General features: G+C 40.1%; 1 protein-coding gene across 1 annotated transcript; it reads left to right on the forward strand.

The window, feature by feature from the left end:
- Positions 1-387: 387 nt before the first annotated feature.
- msrb2 (methionine sulfoxide reductase B2) lies at positions 388-13,924 on the forward strand. Its single transcript, XM_034162194.1, has 5 exons — positions 388-537; positions 1,823-1,920; positions 10,997-11,073; positions 13,408-13,555; positions 13,736-13,924. Exons 1-5 carry the CDS (start codon positions 441-443, stop codon positions 13,862-13,864), a joined length of 549 nt encoding a protein of 182 aa, XP_034018085.1. The 5' UTR covers positions 388-440; the 3' UTR covers positions 13,865-13,924.
- The last annotated feature ends 932 nt before the right edge of the window (positions 13,925-14,856 follow it).

A 14,856-nucleotide genomic window follows, 5' to 3' on the forward strand; every position in this document is an offset into this window, starting at 1 on the left:
CCTTAAGAGTGTGCATATCATGAATGCTTGGTCTTGTTGGATTTGTGAGAATCTACTGGTACCTTGTTTCCCATGTAACAATAAGAAATATACTCAAAAACCTGGATTAATCTTTTTAGTCACATAGCACTACTATTATTCTGAACACTACTGTATCTACCCATTACTTCCTCATCACCTCTGTTTTATTTCAAACAAATGCACCATTATTAAACAAAACATATTTTATTTTTTCTGAATCTAAAAATTCTCACACTTTTTTGCAGGACATTTTTTTAAATCTGAATTTTACAAATCAGTTTTGATCAATATTTTTGTTTGTGAACATATGCAAGTTGAATTTTGAACTTTGGCAGCAGTGCGCCCTGCGCGCGCTCTCAGCCCGCGAGCGCAGTTGACGTTCCTGCGGCAGTGAAAGACGCGCGCATTGTGGCGCAGACATGTCCCGGTTCCTCACTCGTCTGCACGCTGTCTTTTGTCCGCCCGTGTCCATCAGATCGGCGGTTGTGCTCGTCCGCTCGGTCTCCACCGCTCACGGTACCGTTTGACGTGTTCCTGCGCGTCCCGAGTCACGTGATTCCAAATCTGTGATCTTAAGTACTTTAACGCGAAGGTTTAAATGAAGATTCTGTAAAACGCTGCTGGGATTTATTAATCTGATGCCAACAGGATAAACACCTCCTGGACTTTGTAACATCTGGATTTACAGTTGATGTTTTAAAGTAGTGATATTTTGTGCCAGAATATATTTTTGTCACCTTTTTTTGAATGTAGTGTGTCAGTTGGAGTCCAAAGCCATCATGCAGGATCTTTAAGCAACGGATACTTTGACTGGAACTAATACATGTAATTATTCATACAGAAAAAAAATAGTAATATATGTCAGTACAATTTATCACACCAGTCTACTGAAACTTTCCCGTTGTCAATGTTTTTAATTAATTTCTTTTATTACAGGGTATTTTGTAATAGTTGTAAGAAAACGCTGAAATAAATCAAATTACTTGTATTATTAGACACTTTACTGATTGTTCCAAACTGTCCTAAATCCACTTTGTCAAAATGTGCTCAAATTAAGTCCAGGTTTAATCAGTTTTGAGCTTTTTTTAAAACATTTTTTTAAGTATTTTAAATTAATACTTAAGCCATTTTGTGTGGCTTTCTGGTACTTTGTGTTGTGCTTAGAACAATTTGAATTCTGTTAAATCCAGATCAAATCTAATCTTGATGAAGGATTTTTTTTAATAGTTAATGAATATATAAATTTATATGCTAGCTTTAAAACATGCTAGAATCCATTTAAAAGTCTGTACATTCGTGGGAATTTTTTATACTAGTAGTAAGAAATTCTATTGTGAATATTAACATAAAAATAGTCAAATTTGCAAAGTCAAATTTTTTTTTTATTGTAAACCATATCTTTCATAATCACCAGTAAATTTTTGATAGATTGGCCAGGAATGTCCAAAACACTTTAATCTGTAATAGTATCATGAAGATCAAGTTTATTGTACTTCTGTGCACAGATGATACCGTATAAAAATTATGTCATATTGTTGAACTCAGTGAGATATTCTGCTTCTTTTCAGTGGAAGATAATGACTAAGAAACTGTGGCAAACATTAGGTTATCACACTTTAAAATTTTCTCATGTTTTCATTCTTTTTTTTTCTTCTTTCTTCATTTCTTTGCATCTGTTTTCCGTGTCCCTGGTGTTAAACAGTTTCATAAAAAGCTGGAGTCCACATCTGGACTTTGTGGGATTTATATGTGATTGACAACAATGAATGACTTTGTGATGTGTCTGTTGAAAACTCCACAGTGGTGCAGAGTCTCACCCGCTATGATAAAACTACAGACTGGCAGAAGAAACTGACCCCAGAACAGTATGTATCCACCAGAGAGAGGGCGACTGAAGTGGTGAGCAACATGCACACAAACACACAGCAGTTACTGTGTTTCCATAGCAAATATAACAAATTAACAGGTGCAAGAGCAGAGCTGTGATTTCGATCAAACCAACATCACAGATACGTTTTAGCTCATAAACCGCAGAGTTCCAGGTAGATAGCCGAGGTGGACTTTGTGCATGACTGTGAACTCATGTCAGGTTCAACTTGGCCAAATGTAAACGTCTGTGCAGACTGAGCTGACGTCTGCGCTGATTTATGGAGCCGGGGTCTCTCAGATTAGACGTGCCTGCAATAAATCAAACTGTTGCTTCACTTTAGAGCTGCAACTAACAGTCACTTCTCTATTCAATTAATCTGTTAATGACTTTTTATCACTTGGTGTAGAAAATGTCACATAGAAATAATACACATGCATGCACGCATGCACATAGTCCAAAATGACATCTTCAAATATTTGCTGTTCATCATTAAAAGAGTTTATTAATTAAATGGCATATTTTGCTTTAAAAAAAACAAAAACAAAGCTTTAGAGGGGTGATGCATAACCTGAACACAATAATAATATTAATAATAATTCATAATAATAATTCATTTTTCTCTCTTGTCCACTCATGTGAATCAATTTTGCTGGGTTGATGTGCTATCAAAATCAATAAATAAAATGTTGGAATCCCAGAGATTTTGTTTGCTAAATTGGGTACCGTTTGGTTGTTTTGTGGCAAATGCTTGGATGGCCAGATCCTCTTTCTTGTCACTCAGTTTCAATCCCTGTTTCCTAAAACAAATAAACAAACAAACAAAAACAGCAGCAACAAAAAACATTCTGCATTGACCCACAGTGCCTTGAGGAAATGTTGATCAGGTTACATTCACAAGCAGGCTTGGGGAGTAACGGAATACATGTAACAGCGTTACGTAATTAGGATACAAAAAAAAAGGTAACTGTATTCCGCTACAGTTACAGAAAAAAAGAGACGTATTCAGATTACAGGTATATTTAGTACAAATGGGGATTACTTTGCAGGATTACAATTTTAATGCATTTTATATTATCTGTATATAATATTTTTTTTTCTTTGAAACGAAAACGTCCTTCATGGACATCGACATGACCCTGTGAGCAAGCACTTGGCAACAGTGGGAAGGAAAAACTCCCTTTTAACAGGAAGAAACCTCCAGCAGAACCAGGCTCAGGGAGGGGCAGTTTTCTGCTGGGACTGGTTGGGGCTGAGGGAGAGAACCAGGAAAAAGACATGCTGTGGAGGGGAGCAGAGATCAATCACCAATGATTAAATGCAGAGTGGTGCATACAGAGCAAAAAGAGAAAGAAACACTCAGTGCATCATGGGAACCCCCAGCAGTCTAAGTCTATAGCAGCATAACTAAGGGATGGTTCAGGGTCACCTGATCCAGCCCTAACTATAAGCTTTAGCAAAAAGGAAAGTTTTAAGCCTAATCGTAAAAGTAGAGAGGGGTGTCCTGTCTCCCTGATCTAATGGGAGCTGGTTCCACAGGGGGAGGAGCCTGAAAGCTGAAGGCTCTGCCTCCCATTCTACTCTTAAAAACCCTAGGAACTACAAGTAAGCCTGCAGTCTGGGAGCAAAGTGCTCTATTTGGGGTGATATGGTACTATGAGGTCCCTAAGATAAGATGGGACACTGATTATTGAAAACCTTATAGTAAGAAGACTAATTTAAATTCTAGCCTAGATTAACAGTAAGCCATGAAGAGAGGCCAATATGGGTGAGATATGCTCTCTCCTTCCTAGTCCTGTCAGTACTCTAGCTGCAGCATTTGAATTAACTGAAGGCTTCTTCAGGGAACTTTTAGGACAACGTGATAATAATGAATTACAATAGTCCAGCCTAGAGGAAATAAATGCATGAATTCATTTTTCAGCATCACTCTGAGACAAGACCTTTCTAATTTTAGAGATATTGCGCAAATGCAAAAAAAAACAGTCCTACATATTTGTTTAATATGCGCTTTGAATGACATATCCTGATCAAAAATGACTCCAAGATTTCTCACAGTATTACTAGAGGTCAGGGTAATGCCATCCAGAGTAAGGATCTGGTTAGACACCATGTTTCTAAGATTTGTGGGCCAAGTACAATAACTTTTTAAATTATTTAGAATTAAAATGGTGATCACGCCTCCTTACTGACAGGATTTACTTAATGGTTTTCATTATGCTGTTGTTCTTATTTTGAAAGTTCAATAAGTGGACTGATATGTTAAACATGGTGCGAATTTACTGAACAAGTAGTAGACTTTTTTTGTTTTGTATATTGTTCTGCAAGCCACTTTTAATTACAAATTCATCCGCACACGCCTGAGTTTTCATTATCCTTCATTTGTTGGCATTTTTTGTTGAAAACTTAGCAGGTGAACACTGGGTGTGTTTAAAACAATATTGTGGGCGCTCTTAATTCATAATGTGAAGTAAAACAGAGCATGCCATGTAAAAGAAGGAGTTTTATTTTTGCTTAATAAACTGTACTATGTGGTCAAGAGTATTTCTATTTAGTTTCTTTTGTCTGTATCCATCGAAGTCGCGGCTGCCTTTCTCTGGCGTTCAGCTGAGAGGTGCCTGTTTAGGCCTCTACTGGTGGTTGGCTCTCACTGCGGTATTGTATCACTTCCTGTTCCGGAGCACAGCGGTGTTTTTCTGTATCTGTTAGCTGTTTACTCTGCGCAGTTAGATTGATCTAGTTATCTAGATTACGATTTGTTTCCCAGTGTAATCTTTACGTGCCTTAACTAAAGCACTCCTTCTGCTGAATCACCTCTAAATTGTTTACACATTATTCACTTTGCGTGTTTTTAGGAATCCGCTAGCTTAGCGTAGCTACTAGCTCTTAGCCGATTTAGCATGGCGGCTTCTCCTGTCTCTCCCGCACTTTTCTGCTCTGGGTGTGAAATGTTTAGTTATTCCTCGGCCTCCTTTAGCAGTAACGGTACTTGTAATAAGTGTAGCTTATTCGTAGCTTTGGAGGCCAGGCTGGGCGAATTGGAGACTCGGCTCCACACCGTGGAAAATTCTACAGTTAGCCAGGGCCCCTGTAGTCGGTGCGGACCAAGGTAGGCTTAGCCGCCGTTAGTTCCCCACCCTGGCAGATCCCGAGCAGCCGGGGAAAGAGGCTGACTGGGTGACTGTGAGGAGGAAGCGTATAGCCCCTAACAGAAGCCCACGTGTACACCGCCAACCCGTTCACATCTCTAACCGTTTTTCCCACTCGATGACACACCCGCCGAGGATCAAACTCTGGTTATTGGCGACTCTGTTTTGAGAAATGTGAAGTTTAGCGACACCAGCAACCATCAGTCAATTGTCTTCCGGGGGCCAGAGCAGGCGACATGAAGGAAATTTGAAACTGCTGGCTAAGGCCTAAGCGTTAAATTTGGTAAGATTGTAATTCACGTCGGCAGTAATGACACCCGGTTACGCCAATCGGAGGTCACTAAAATCAACATTAAATCGGTGTGTAACTTTGCAAAAACAATGTCGGACTCTGTAGTTTCTCTGGGCCCCTCCCCAATCAGAACCGGGAGTGACATGTTTAGCCGGCATGTTCTCCTTGAATTGCTGGCTGTCTGAGTGGTGTTCCAAAAAATGAGGTGGGCTTCATAGATAATTGGCAAAGCTTCCTGGGGAAAACCTGGTCTTGTTAGGAGAGACGGCATCCATCCCACTTTGGATGGAGCAGCTCTCATTTCTAGAAGTCTGGCCAATTTTCTAATCCTCCAAACCGTGACTATCCAGGGTTGGGACCAGGAAGCAGAGTTGTAGTCTTACACACCTCTCTGCAGCTTCTCTCCCCCTGCCATCCCCTCATTACCCCATCCCCGTAGAGACGGTGCCTGCTCCCAGACCCCCAATAACCAGCAAAAATCTATTTAAGCATAAAAATTCAAAAAGAAAAAAAATAATATAGCACCTGCAACTGCACCACAGACTGAAACAGTTAAATGTGGTCTATTAAACATTAGGTCTCTCGTCTTCTAAGTCCCTGTTGGTAAATGATATAATAATGATCAACATATTGAATTTATTCTGCCTAACAGAAACCTGGTTACAGCAGGATGAATATTGTTAGTTTAAATGAGTCAACACCCCCGAGTCACACTAACTGTCAGAATGCTCGTAGCACGGGCCGGGGCGGAGGATTAGCAGCAATCTTCCATTCCAGATTATTAATTAATCAAAAACCCAGACAGAGCTTTAATTCATTTGAAAGCTTGTCTCTTAGTCTTGTCCATCCAAATTGGAAGTCCAAAAACCAGTTTTATTTGTTATTATCTATCGTCCACTGGTCGTTACTGTGAGTTTCTCTGTGAATTTTCAGACCTTTTGTCTGACTAGTGCTAGCTCAGATAAGATAATTATAGTGGGCGATTTTAACATCCACACAGATGCTGAGAATGACAGCCTCAACACTGCATTTAATCTATTATTAGACTCTATTGGCTTTGCTCAAAAAGTAAATGAGTCCACCCACCACTTTATCATATCTTAGATCTTGTTCTGACTTATGGTATGGAATAGAAGACCTTAAACAGTATTCCCTGAAAACTCCCTTCTGTCTGATCATTTCTTAATAACATTTACATTACTCTGAGGACTACCCAGCAGTAGGGAATAAGTTTCATTACACTAGAAGTCTTTCAGAAAGCGGCTGTAACTAGGTTTAAGGGATTATGAGTCCCTTCTTTATGTTCTCTAATGCCATATAACAACACAGTGCAGAGTAGCTACCTAAACTCTGTAAGGGAGATAGAGTATCTCGTCAATAGTTTTTACATCCTCATTGAAGACAACTTTGGATGCTGTAGCTCCTCTGAAAAATAGGCTTTAATCAGAAGTGTCTGACTCCGTGGTATAACTCACAAACTCGTAGCTTAAAGCAGATAACCCGTAAGTTGGAGAGGAAATGGCGTCTCACTAATTTAGAAGATCTTCACTTAGCCTGGACAAAAGAGTCTGTTGCTCTATAAAAAAAGCCCTCCGTAAAGCTAGGACATCTTTCTACTCATCACTATTGAAGAAAATAAGAACAACCCAGGTTTCTTTTCAGCACTGTAGCCAGGCTGACAAGAGTCAGAGCTCTATTGAGCTGAGTATTCCATTAACTTTAACTAGTAATGACTTCATGACTTTCTTTGCTAACAAAATTTTACTATTAGAGAAAAAAATACTCATAACCCATCCCAAAGGACGTATCGTTATCTTTGGCTGCTTTCAGTGATGCCGGTATTGGTATAGACTCTTTCTCTCCGATTGTTCTGTCTGAGTTATTTTATTAGTTACTTCATCCAAACCATCAACATGTTCATTAGACCCCCATTCCCTACCAGGCTGCTCAAGGAAGCCCTACCATTAGTTATGCTTCGATCTTTAAATATGATCAATCTTCTTTGTTAGTTGGCTATGTACCACAGGCTTTTAAGGTGGGCAGTAATTAAACCATTACTTAAAAAGCCATCACTTGACCCAGCTATCTTAGCTAATTATAGGCCAATCTCCAACCTTCCTTTTCTCTCAAAAATTCTTGAAAGGGTAGTTGTAAAACAGCTAACTGATCATCTGCAGAGGAATGGTCTATTTGAAGAGTTTCAGTCAGGTTTTAGAATTCATCATAGTACAGAAACAGCATTAGTGAAGGTTACAAATGATCTTCTTATGGCCTCGGACAGTGGACTCATCTCAGTGCTTGTTCTGTTAGACCTCAGTGCTGCTTTTGATACTGTTGACCATAAAATTTTATTACAGAGATTAGAGCATGCCATAGGTATTAAAGGCACTGCGCTGCGGTGGTTTGAATCATATTTGTCTAATAGATTACAATTTGTTCATGTATACTCAACAAAAATATAAATGCAACACTTTTGGTTTTGCTCCTATTTTGTATGAGATGAACTCAAAGATCTAAAACTTTTTCCACATACACAATATCACCATTTCCCTCAAATATTGTTCACAAACCAGTCTAAATCTGTGATAGTGAGCACTTCTCCTTTGCTGAGATAATCCATCCGACCTCACAGGTGTGCCATATCAAGATGCTGATTAGACACCATGATTAGTGCACAGGTGTGCCTTAGACTGCCCACAATAAAAGGCCACTCTGAAAGGTGCAGTTTTGTTTTATTGAGGGGGATACCAGTTAGTATCTGTGTGACCACCATTTGCCTCATGCAGTGCAACACATCTCCTTTGCATAGAGTTGATCAGGTTGTCAATTGTGGCCTGTGGAATGTTGGTCCACTCCTCTTCAATGGCTGTGCGAAGTTGCGACGACGAACTGGAGTCAGGTCGAGATCCCGATGAGGATGACGAGCATGCAGATGAGCTTCCCTGAGACGGTTTCTGACAGTTTGTGCAGAAATTCTTTGGTTATGCAAACCAATTGTTTCAGCAGCTGTCCGAGTGGCTGGTCTCAGACAATCTTGGAGGTGAACATGCTTGATGTGGAGGTCCTGGGCTGGTGTGGTTACACGTGGTCTGCGGTTGTGAGGCTGGTTGGATGTACTGCCAAATTCTCTGAAACGCCTTTGGAGACGGCTTATGGTAGAGAAATGAGCATTCAATACACGAGCAACAGCTCTGGTTGACATTCCTGCTGAAAGCAATGCCAATTGCACGCTCCCTCAAATCTTGTGACATCTGTGGCATTGTGCTGTGTGATAAAACTGCACCTTTCAGAGTGGCCTTTTATTGTGGGCAGTCTAAGGCACACCTGTGCACTAATCATGGTGTCTAATCAGCATCTTGGTATGGCACATCTGTGAGGTGGGATGGATTATCTCAGCAAAGGAGAAGTGCTCACTATCACAGATTTAGACTGGTTTGTGAACAATATTTGAGGGAAATGGTGATATTGTGTATGTGGAAAAAGTTTTAGATCTTTGAGTTCATCTCATACAAAATGGGAGCAAAAACAAAAGTGTTGCGTTTATATTTTGTTGAGTATAAATGGGGAATCTTCTTCACAGACTAAAGTTAATTATGGAGTTCCACAAGGTTCTGTGCTAGGACCAATTTTATTCACATTATATATGCTTCCCTTAGGCAGTATTATTAGACGGTATTGCTTAAATTTTCATTGTTACGCAGATGATACCCAGCTTTATCTATCCATGAAGCCAGAGGACACACACCAATTAGCTAAACTGCAGGATTGTCTTACAGACATAAAGACATGGATGACCTCTAATTTCCTGCTTTTAAACTCAGATAAAACTGAAGTTATTGTACTTGGCCCCACAAATCTTAGAAACATGGTGTCTAACCAGATCCTTACTCTGGATGGCATTACCCTGACCTCTAGTAATACTGTGAGAAATCTTGGAGTCATTTTTGATCAGGATATGTCATTCAAAGCGCATATTAAACAAATATGTAGGACTGCTTTTTTGCATTTACGCAATATCTCTAAAATCAGAAAGGTCTTGTCTCAGAGTGATGCTGAAAAACTAATTCATGCATTTATTTCCTCTAGGCTGGACTATTGTAATTCATTATTATCAGGTTGTCCTAAAAGTTCCCTAAAAAGCCTTCAGTTAATTCAAAATGCTGCAGCTAGAGTACTGACGGGGACTAGAAGGAGAGAGCATATCTCACCCATATTGGCCTCTCTTCATTGGCTTCCTGTTAATTCTAGAATAGAATTTAAAATTCTTCTTCTTACTTATAAGGTTTTGAATAATCAGGTCCCATCTTATCTTAGGGACCCTCGTAGTACCATATCACCCGAATAGAGCGCTTCGCTCTCAGACTGCAGGCTTACTTGTAGTTCCTAGGGTTTGTAAGAGTAGAATGGGAGGCAGAGCCTTCAGCTTTCAGGCTCCTCTCCTGTGGAACCAGCTCCCAATTCAGATCAGGGAGACAGACACCCTCTCTACTTTTAAGATTAGGCTTAAAACTTTCCTTTTTGCTAAAGCTTATAGTTAGGGCTGGATCAGGTGACCCTGAACCATCCCTTAGTTATGCTGCTATAGACGTAGACTGCTGGGGGGTTCCCATGATGCACTGTTTCTTTCTCTTTTTGCTCTGTATGCACCACTCTGCATTTAATCATTAGTGATCGATCTCTGCTCCCCTCCACAGCATGTCTTTTTCCTGGTTCTCTCCCTCAGCCCCAACCAGTCCCAGCAGAAGACTGCCCCTCCGTGAGCCTGGTTCTGCTGGAGGTTTCTTCCTGTTAAAAGGGAGTTTTTCCTTCCCACTGTAGCCAAGTGCTTGCTCACAGGAGGTCGTTTTGACCGTTGGGGTTTTACATAATTATTGTATGGCCTTGCCTTACAATATAAAGCGCCTTGGGGCAACTGTTTGTTGTGATTTGGCGCTATATAAAAAAAATTGATTGATTGATTGATTGATTGTATTAGCATATTTGATATTGGAGTAATCCAGAAGTAATTGAAAGTAATCAAATTACATTACTTTAATATTATGGTACTTGGATTACGTTACTGATTACATTTTTCAACAGGCAACTCGTAACTGTATCGGAATACATTTTTAAAGTAACCCTCCCAACCCTGTTCATGAGTGATGCTTTTCTGTGGGAGGCGTTTACAAAGTTTAGTTCACCAAGTGTGACCTTTGATCTTTTGACCCCAAAATCAGTGGGCTTCTTGGGATCATCATGCCTAACACACATACCAAGTTTGGCAACAATCAGGCAACTAGGAAAGAAGGTGAGAAGATCAGACAGAGGTCAACCATTATGGTGAGGGTGAAGGTCAAGGTCACTGAGGTTAAATGTCACGTAGCGTTTAAACTCTTCAGGCACACTGGTATTAGTACCTCATTTGGGGAACAAGCGGTAACTCTTGGAGAGATTGGTGAAACTATTTTTGACTTCCCTCATCCATCCTGTTTGCCAGAAGGTCAAATGAGACCCAGAAAACTGTTAATTTTGCAAATTTTGTGGGTCATGTGATGGATAACTGCTCAGAAAAACTATTATAAAGGTATTAACACCCCAAAAACAAAACATTTAAATACAAACAACTTGACTAAATATCCTGATGGAATTATTCAAACTGTTTTTGTGTGTTGTTGTGGGTCTTGTCAGCCCTTTAGTGGGATCTACCTGAACCATTTTGAAGTGGGAATGTACCACTGTGTCTGCTGTGATGCTCCACTCTTCAGGTACGACTTTTACAACAACAAACATCTAATTATTTTAACCTATTTAACTGATTTTGAACTGGAATAATAATATTTAACACTACAAGAAGGTGCTCTGAATGTTTCCACCACAATCTTCTTCTTCTGGCTGATTCCATTTTAGGGCACCACAGCAGATCTTGTGTTTTTATCTCATCCTGTCTTCTGTATCTTCCTCTGTCACACCAACCACCTGCATATCGTACTCAGCACATCCATAAACCTCCTCTTTGGCCTCCCTCTTCTCCTCCTGCCTGCTGGCTCCATCCTCAGCATCCTTCTCCCTATATACCCCACATCCTCCTCCTCTGCACATGTCCAAACCACCTCAATCTCACCTCTGACTTCATCTCCAAACTGTCATATTTGTGCTGGCCTTCTGATATGTTTATTATCAATCATGTTAACTCTTGTCACTTGCAAGGAGACTCCAACTATTTAAACTCATCTACTTTCACTTCTGCTCCTTGTCACCAAACTATTCCACCGGGCTCCCTCTCATTCACACACATACTCCTTCTTACTCCAGGTGACTTTCATTCCCTTTCTCTCTAGAGCATATCTCCACCACTCCAGGTCTTGTGCAGACTCCTGTCTGATCTCATCCATTAACCTGTCCATCACAACTGCAAACAACAACAAAAGGGCAGCCAGTCCTTGATGTAAACCCACTTCCACCTTGAATGCATTTGTAGTTCCTACTGCACTTCTTACTGCTGTCACCCTATCCTTGTACATATATCACTGTTCACCAATGGTTGAACCTGTTGCAAAATATTATTTAGTATTTTACTCAGATTTTGCCTCCCCGAGTAAAGCCGCAAAAATTATGGATTAAAGTTTATTAAATGCCTACCTAAAATAAATTAATTCCATGACCTTCAGCATATTGCAAAAAGCAAAAAATAATGAGTTTTCACAGTGTTTTTCTCCTCTTCCATGTCGGAGTTGTGATCTCATCCATTTGTACTTGTGGTCTTAATGTGAAAGACTTTTGTGCAGAAACAGGAAGTGTTCTGTAACACTGTGACTAGCTTTGTACACTCACACAGTGAAGGAGCTAGTACTATCAGTTTGTGTTTGTTTTTGTCCAACAAAAGTCCTTTTTTCCATCCAGCAAACTGAGTTCCTTGTCAGCTAATGTCTGCAAAGTTTTGTCAGAAAGTTTGTGCGTGTTCAGAACTTTGAGGGGTGTTCAGACAGAGATCTTTCCTGCTGCCCTTTTGAGTTTGAGAGAGTGGGACACAGAACACGCAGCATTATCATGCAGCATTTCTGGACCAACCTCAAAGAAAACTGACTTCACTTGTTGACAGTCAGCAACAGACTGGATGTTCCACTGTTTTCACTGAGAGGCTGACGGGAAAGTTACGGATTTTTTATCTTAACAAGCAGGAATCACAGACAGCAACAAATTGATTATTTAATTGGAGAGCTGTCTGGATTTACACAGCTAGGAGTTTTTTAAATGACTAAAGCATAGGAACAAAAGACAGACAAGTGATTTATTCTTTATTTGTGAGCAAATCAGACATTTTATTGACATTGACAGTTTGACAAACGTAATTTGGCCGGGTTTGTGCAAATGTCCACCCCCACTTCAAGCAGAAATTCACGTGGAAACCCCAGGGTGCTCAGACGCATGAATACGGTATATGATAGACAGCAGGAGGTGACAAAACACAGAATTCATCAGATGGATTGTATCAGATTGAACATTTCACTTGGTTTGCCATATAAATGCAGTCATGGACTTTGGACTGAAGAACTATGGTGGAACACCATGGTGGAGGAGATAGCTCAGTGGGATAAGGAGTTGGGGGCAGTGGTGGGCACAGCTAACAAAAAAATTAGCTTCAATAACAGATAATCAGCTAACTGAAAAGTTATTTTTTATAAAGCTAAACCGATAAACCACCCAAAAATTTAGCGGAAGCTACAGATAACCGATAAATTACAGTATTGTCTCTGGTACATTTGCAACTACTAACAAGCTGATTTTGAGTTTTAACACCACAAATCGCTTCTAGGAGCATCAAAGGCGACCACAGACCCAAACAATGAGTCAGCACTTCTGTCTTTGTGCGTCCTGCCCCCTGCTGGAAGCTCCTGTTTATTACATATCTTCTAGTAGCAAAACAGTTGAGAGGAGCAGCAAAACTCAACGGAATCCGGGGACACAACAGGCTTCAGGGTCTATGGTGTAGCGGCTTTACCTTACCATGTCCCTGTGAACCTGTGCATTAGAAGGTCTGATGGGTTCCAGGAAACCAAATGTCTGCATTGATGATGAAGAAATGTTGTTCTTGTTCATAGTTCAGAGGCCAAGTATGACTCAGGGAGCGGCTGGCCATCATTTAAAGAGGCTCACGGGACATGGGAGCGGGATGAAAGCCACACCTCCATCATCTGTCGCCCTGACAACAGCTTGGGTAGTACTGGCACCGAGGTCCTTTGCAAAAATGTGAGTTTGATCTGATTTTTGAAGCCCAAGTTAAAGGTCAGACAGTGGTTGAGACTAAGACACGGACAGTGACGGGAGGGTCCCCATAACACAAATTATACATGTGACTTTGTTCAAGTGTGAGCATCATTTTTTATGTTTTATGTCCAGATTATGAGTGTGTGTGTTTGTGTGGCACAGTGTGATGCTCACCTGGGTCACGTGTTTGAAGACGGACCAGACCCGACAGGTAAGCGGTTCTGCATCAACAGCGTTGCTCTGACCTTTAAACCCAGAGAGCCCAACAAACCTGACGATCAGAAGAACTGAGGGCGTTCCTGCACCGGATCGAAGCAACAACAACAACATGGCTAAAATCCCATTTTACGGTCAACGGTTGTCAGTGCCCAGTTGTTTCAGTTTATTCACCAGATGTGACGCACGAAAGATTCATCAGGACTTTTTCCTTTCTTAAAATGATTGCGGGGGATCGATGTGCCTCCATCCACAGCAGATTTACCAACATTTAAATGTCATACAGATTTCCACATGAATTTCCGTATATGAAAGTATGTACCATTTCTTAACAAATGTGATTGATTTGATTCTTTATAACAGTGACATAAATTTTTGTTGCACTTCAAAATCAAGTCTGTTGAGCAGGAATTAGTTTTTCTTTTCTTTGTTTTCCACCAGGTGGCAGCATAGACAATTTTAACGGTTTGGCCAAACCTTTTTTTTTCTGATTACATGCTGATAAATCCTCTCATTCTAGATACAGTTTGCACAAGTGTCAAACATTTACTCCGTGTGGTTGAGAGATTTTTGTTTTGTACCAGAAGGGTCGCTGATAATGTCATGACTTTAAAAGTTCAATCATTTAAAACAGCTGCAGCTGTTTTTCTTTTGAATTAAGACACAATAAAATGATCGTATTTAAAGTAAATGTTCATAAATGTGGATTGTATTTCACTGTATTTCTCCCTTCTTTCATAATGATGAACTTCAGCACTACTTGTTTCAAAGTAAAAATAAATAATTTGCTAAACATGGAATGCAGATCTAAAGTTGTAATCACATTTTTGATCAACATGTGAGACAAAGACGATGTATTTACACGCACTGATGAACTAGGTCTGTTAAATTTTTGGGATAACTTTAAACTTTATTAAAAATCGAAAAACAAACTTATTTTTTATTTACTTTGAATGACCTTTCGTGACCCGACCTGCAGCATCATGACCCACCAGGGGGCCTCAGACCACACTTTGGGAATTACTGGCATTGATGTTTTTTTTTTTGTCAATTTGCCTGCAGACTGA

Source organism: Thalassophryne amazonica, chromosome 1 (assembly GCF_902500255.1).
Source record: "Thalassophryne amazonica chromosome 1, fThaAma1.1, whole genome shotgun sequence".
In the NCBI taxonomy this organism is placed as follows: domain Eukaryota; kingdom Metazoa; phylum Chordata; class Actinopteri; order Batrachoidiformes; family Batrachoididae; genus Thalassophryne; species Thalassophryne amazonica.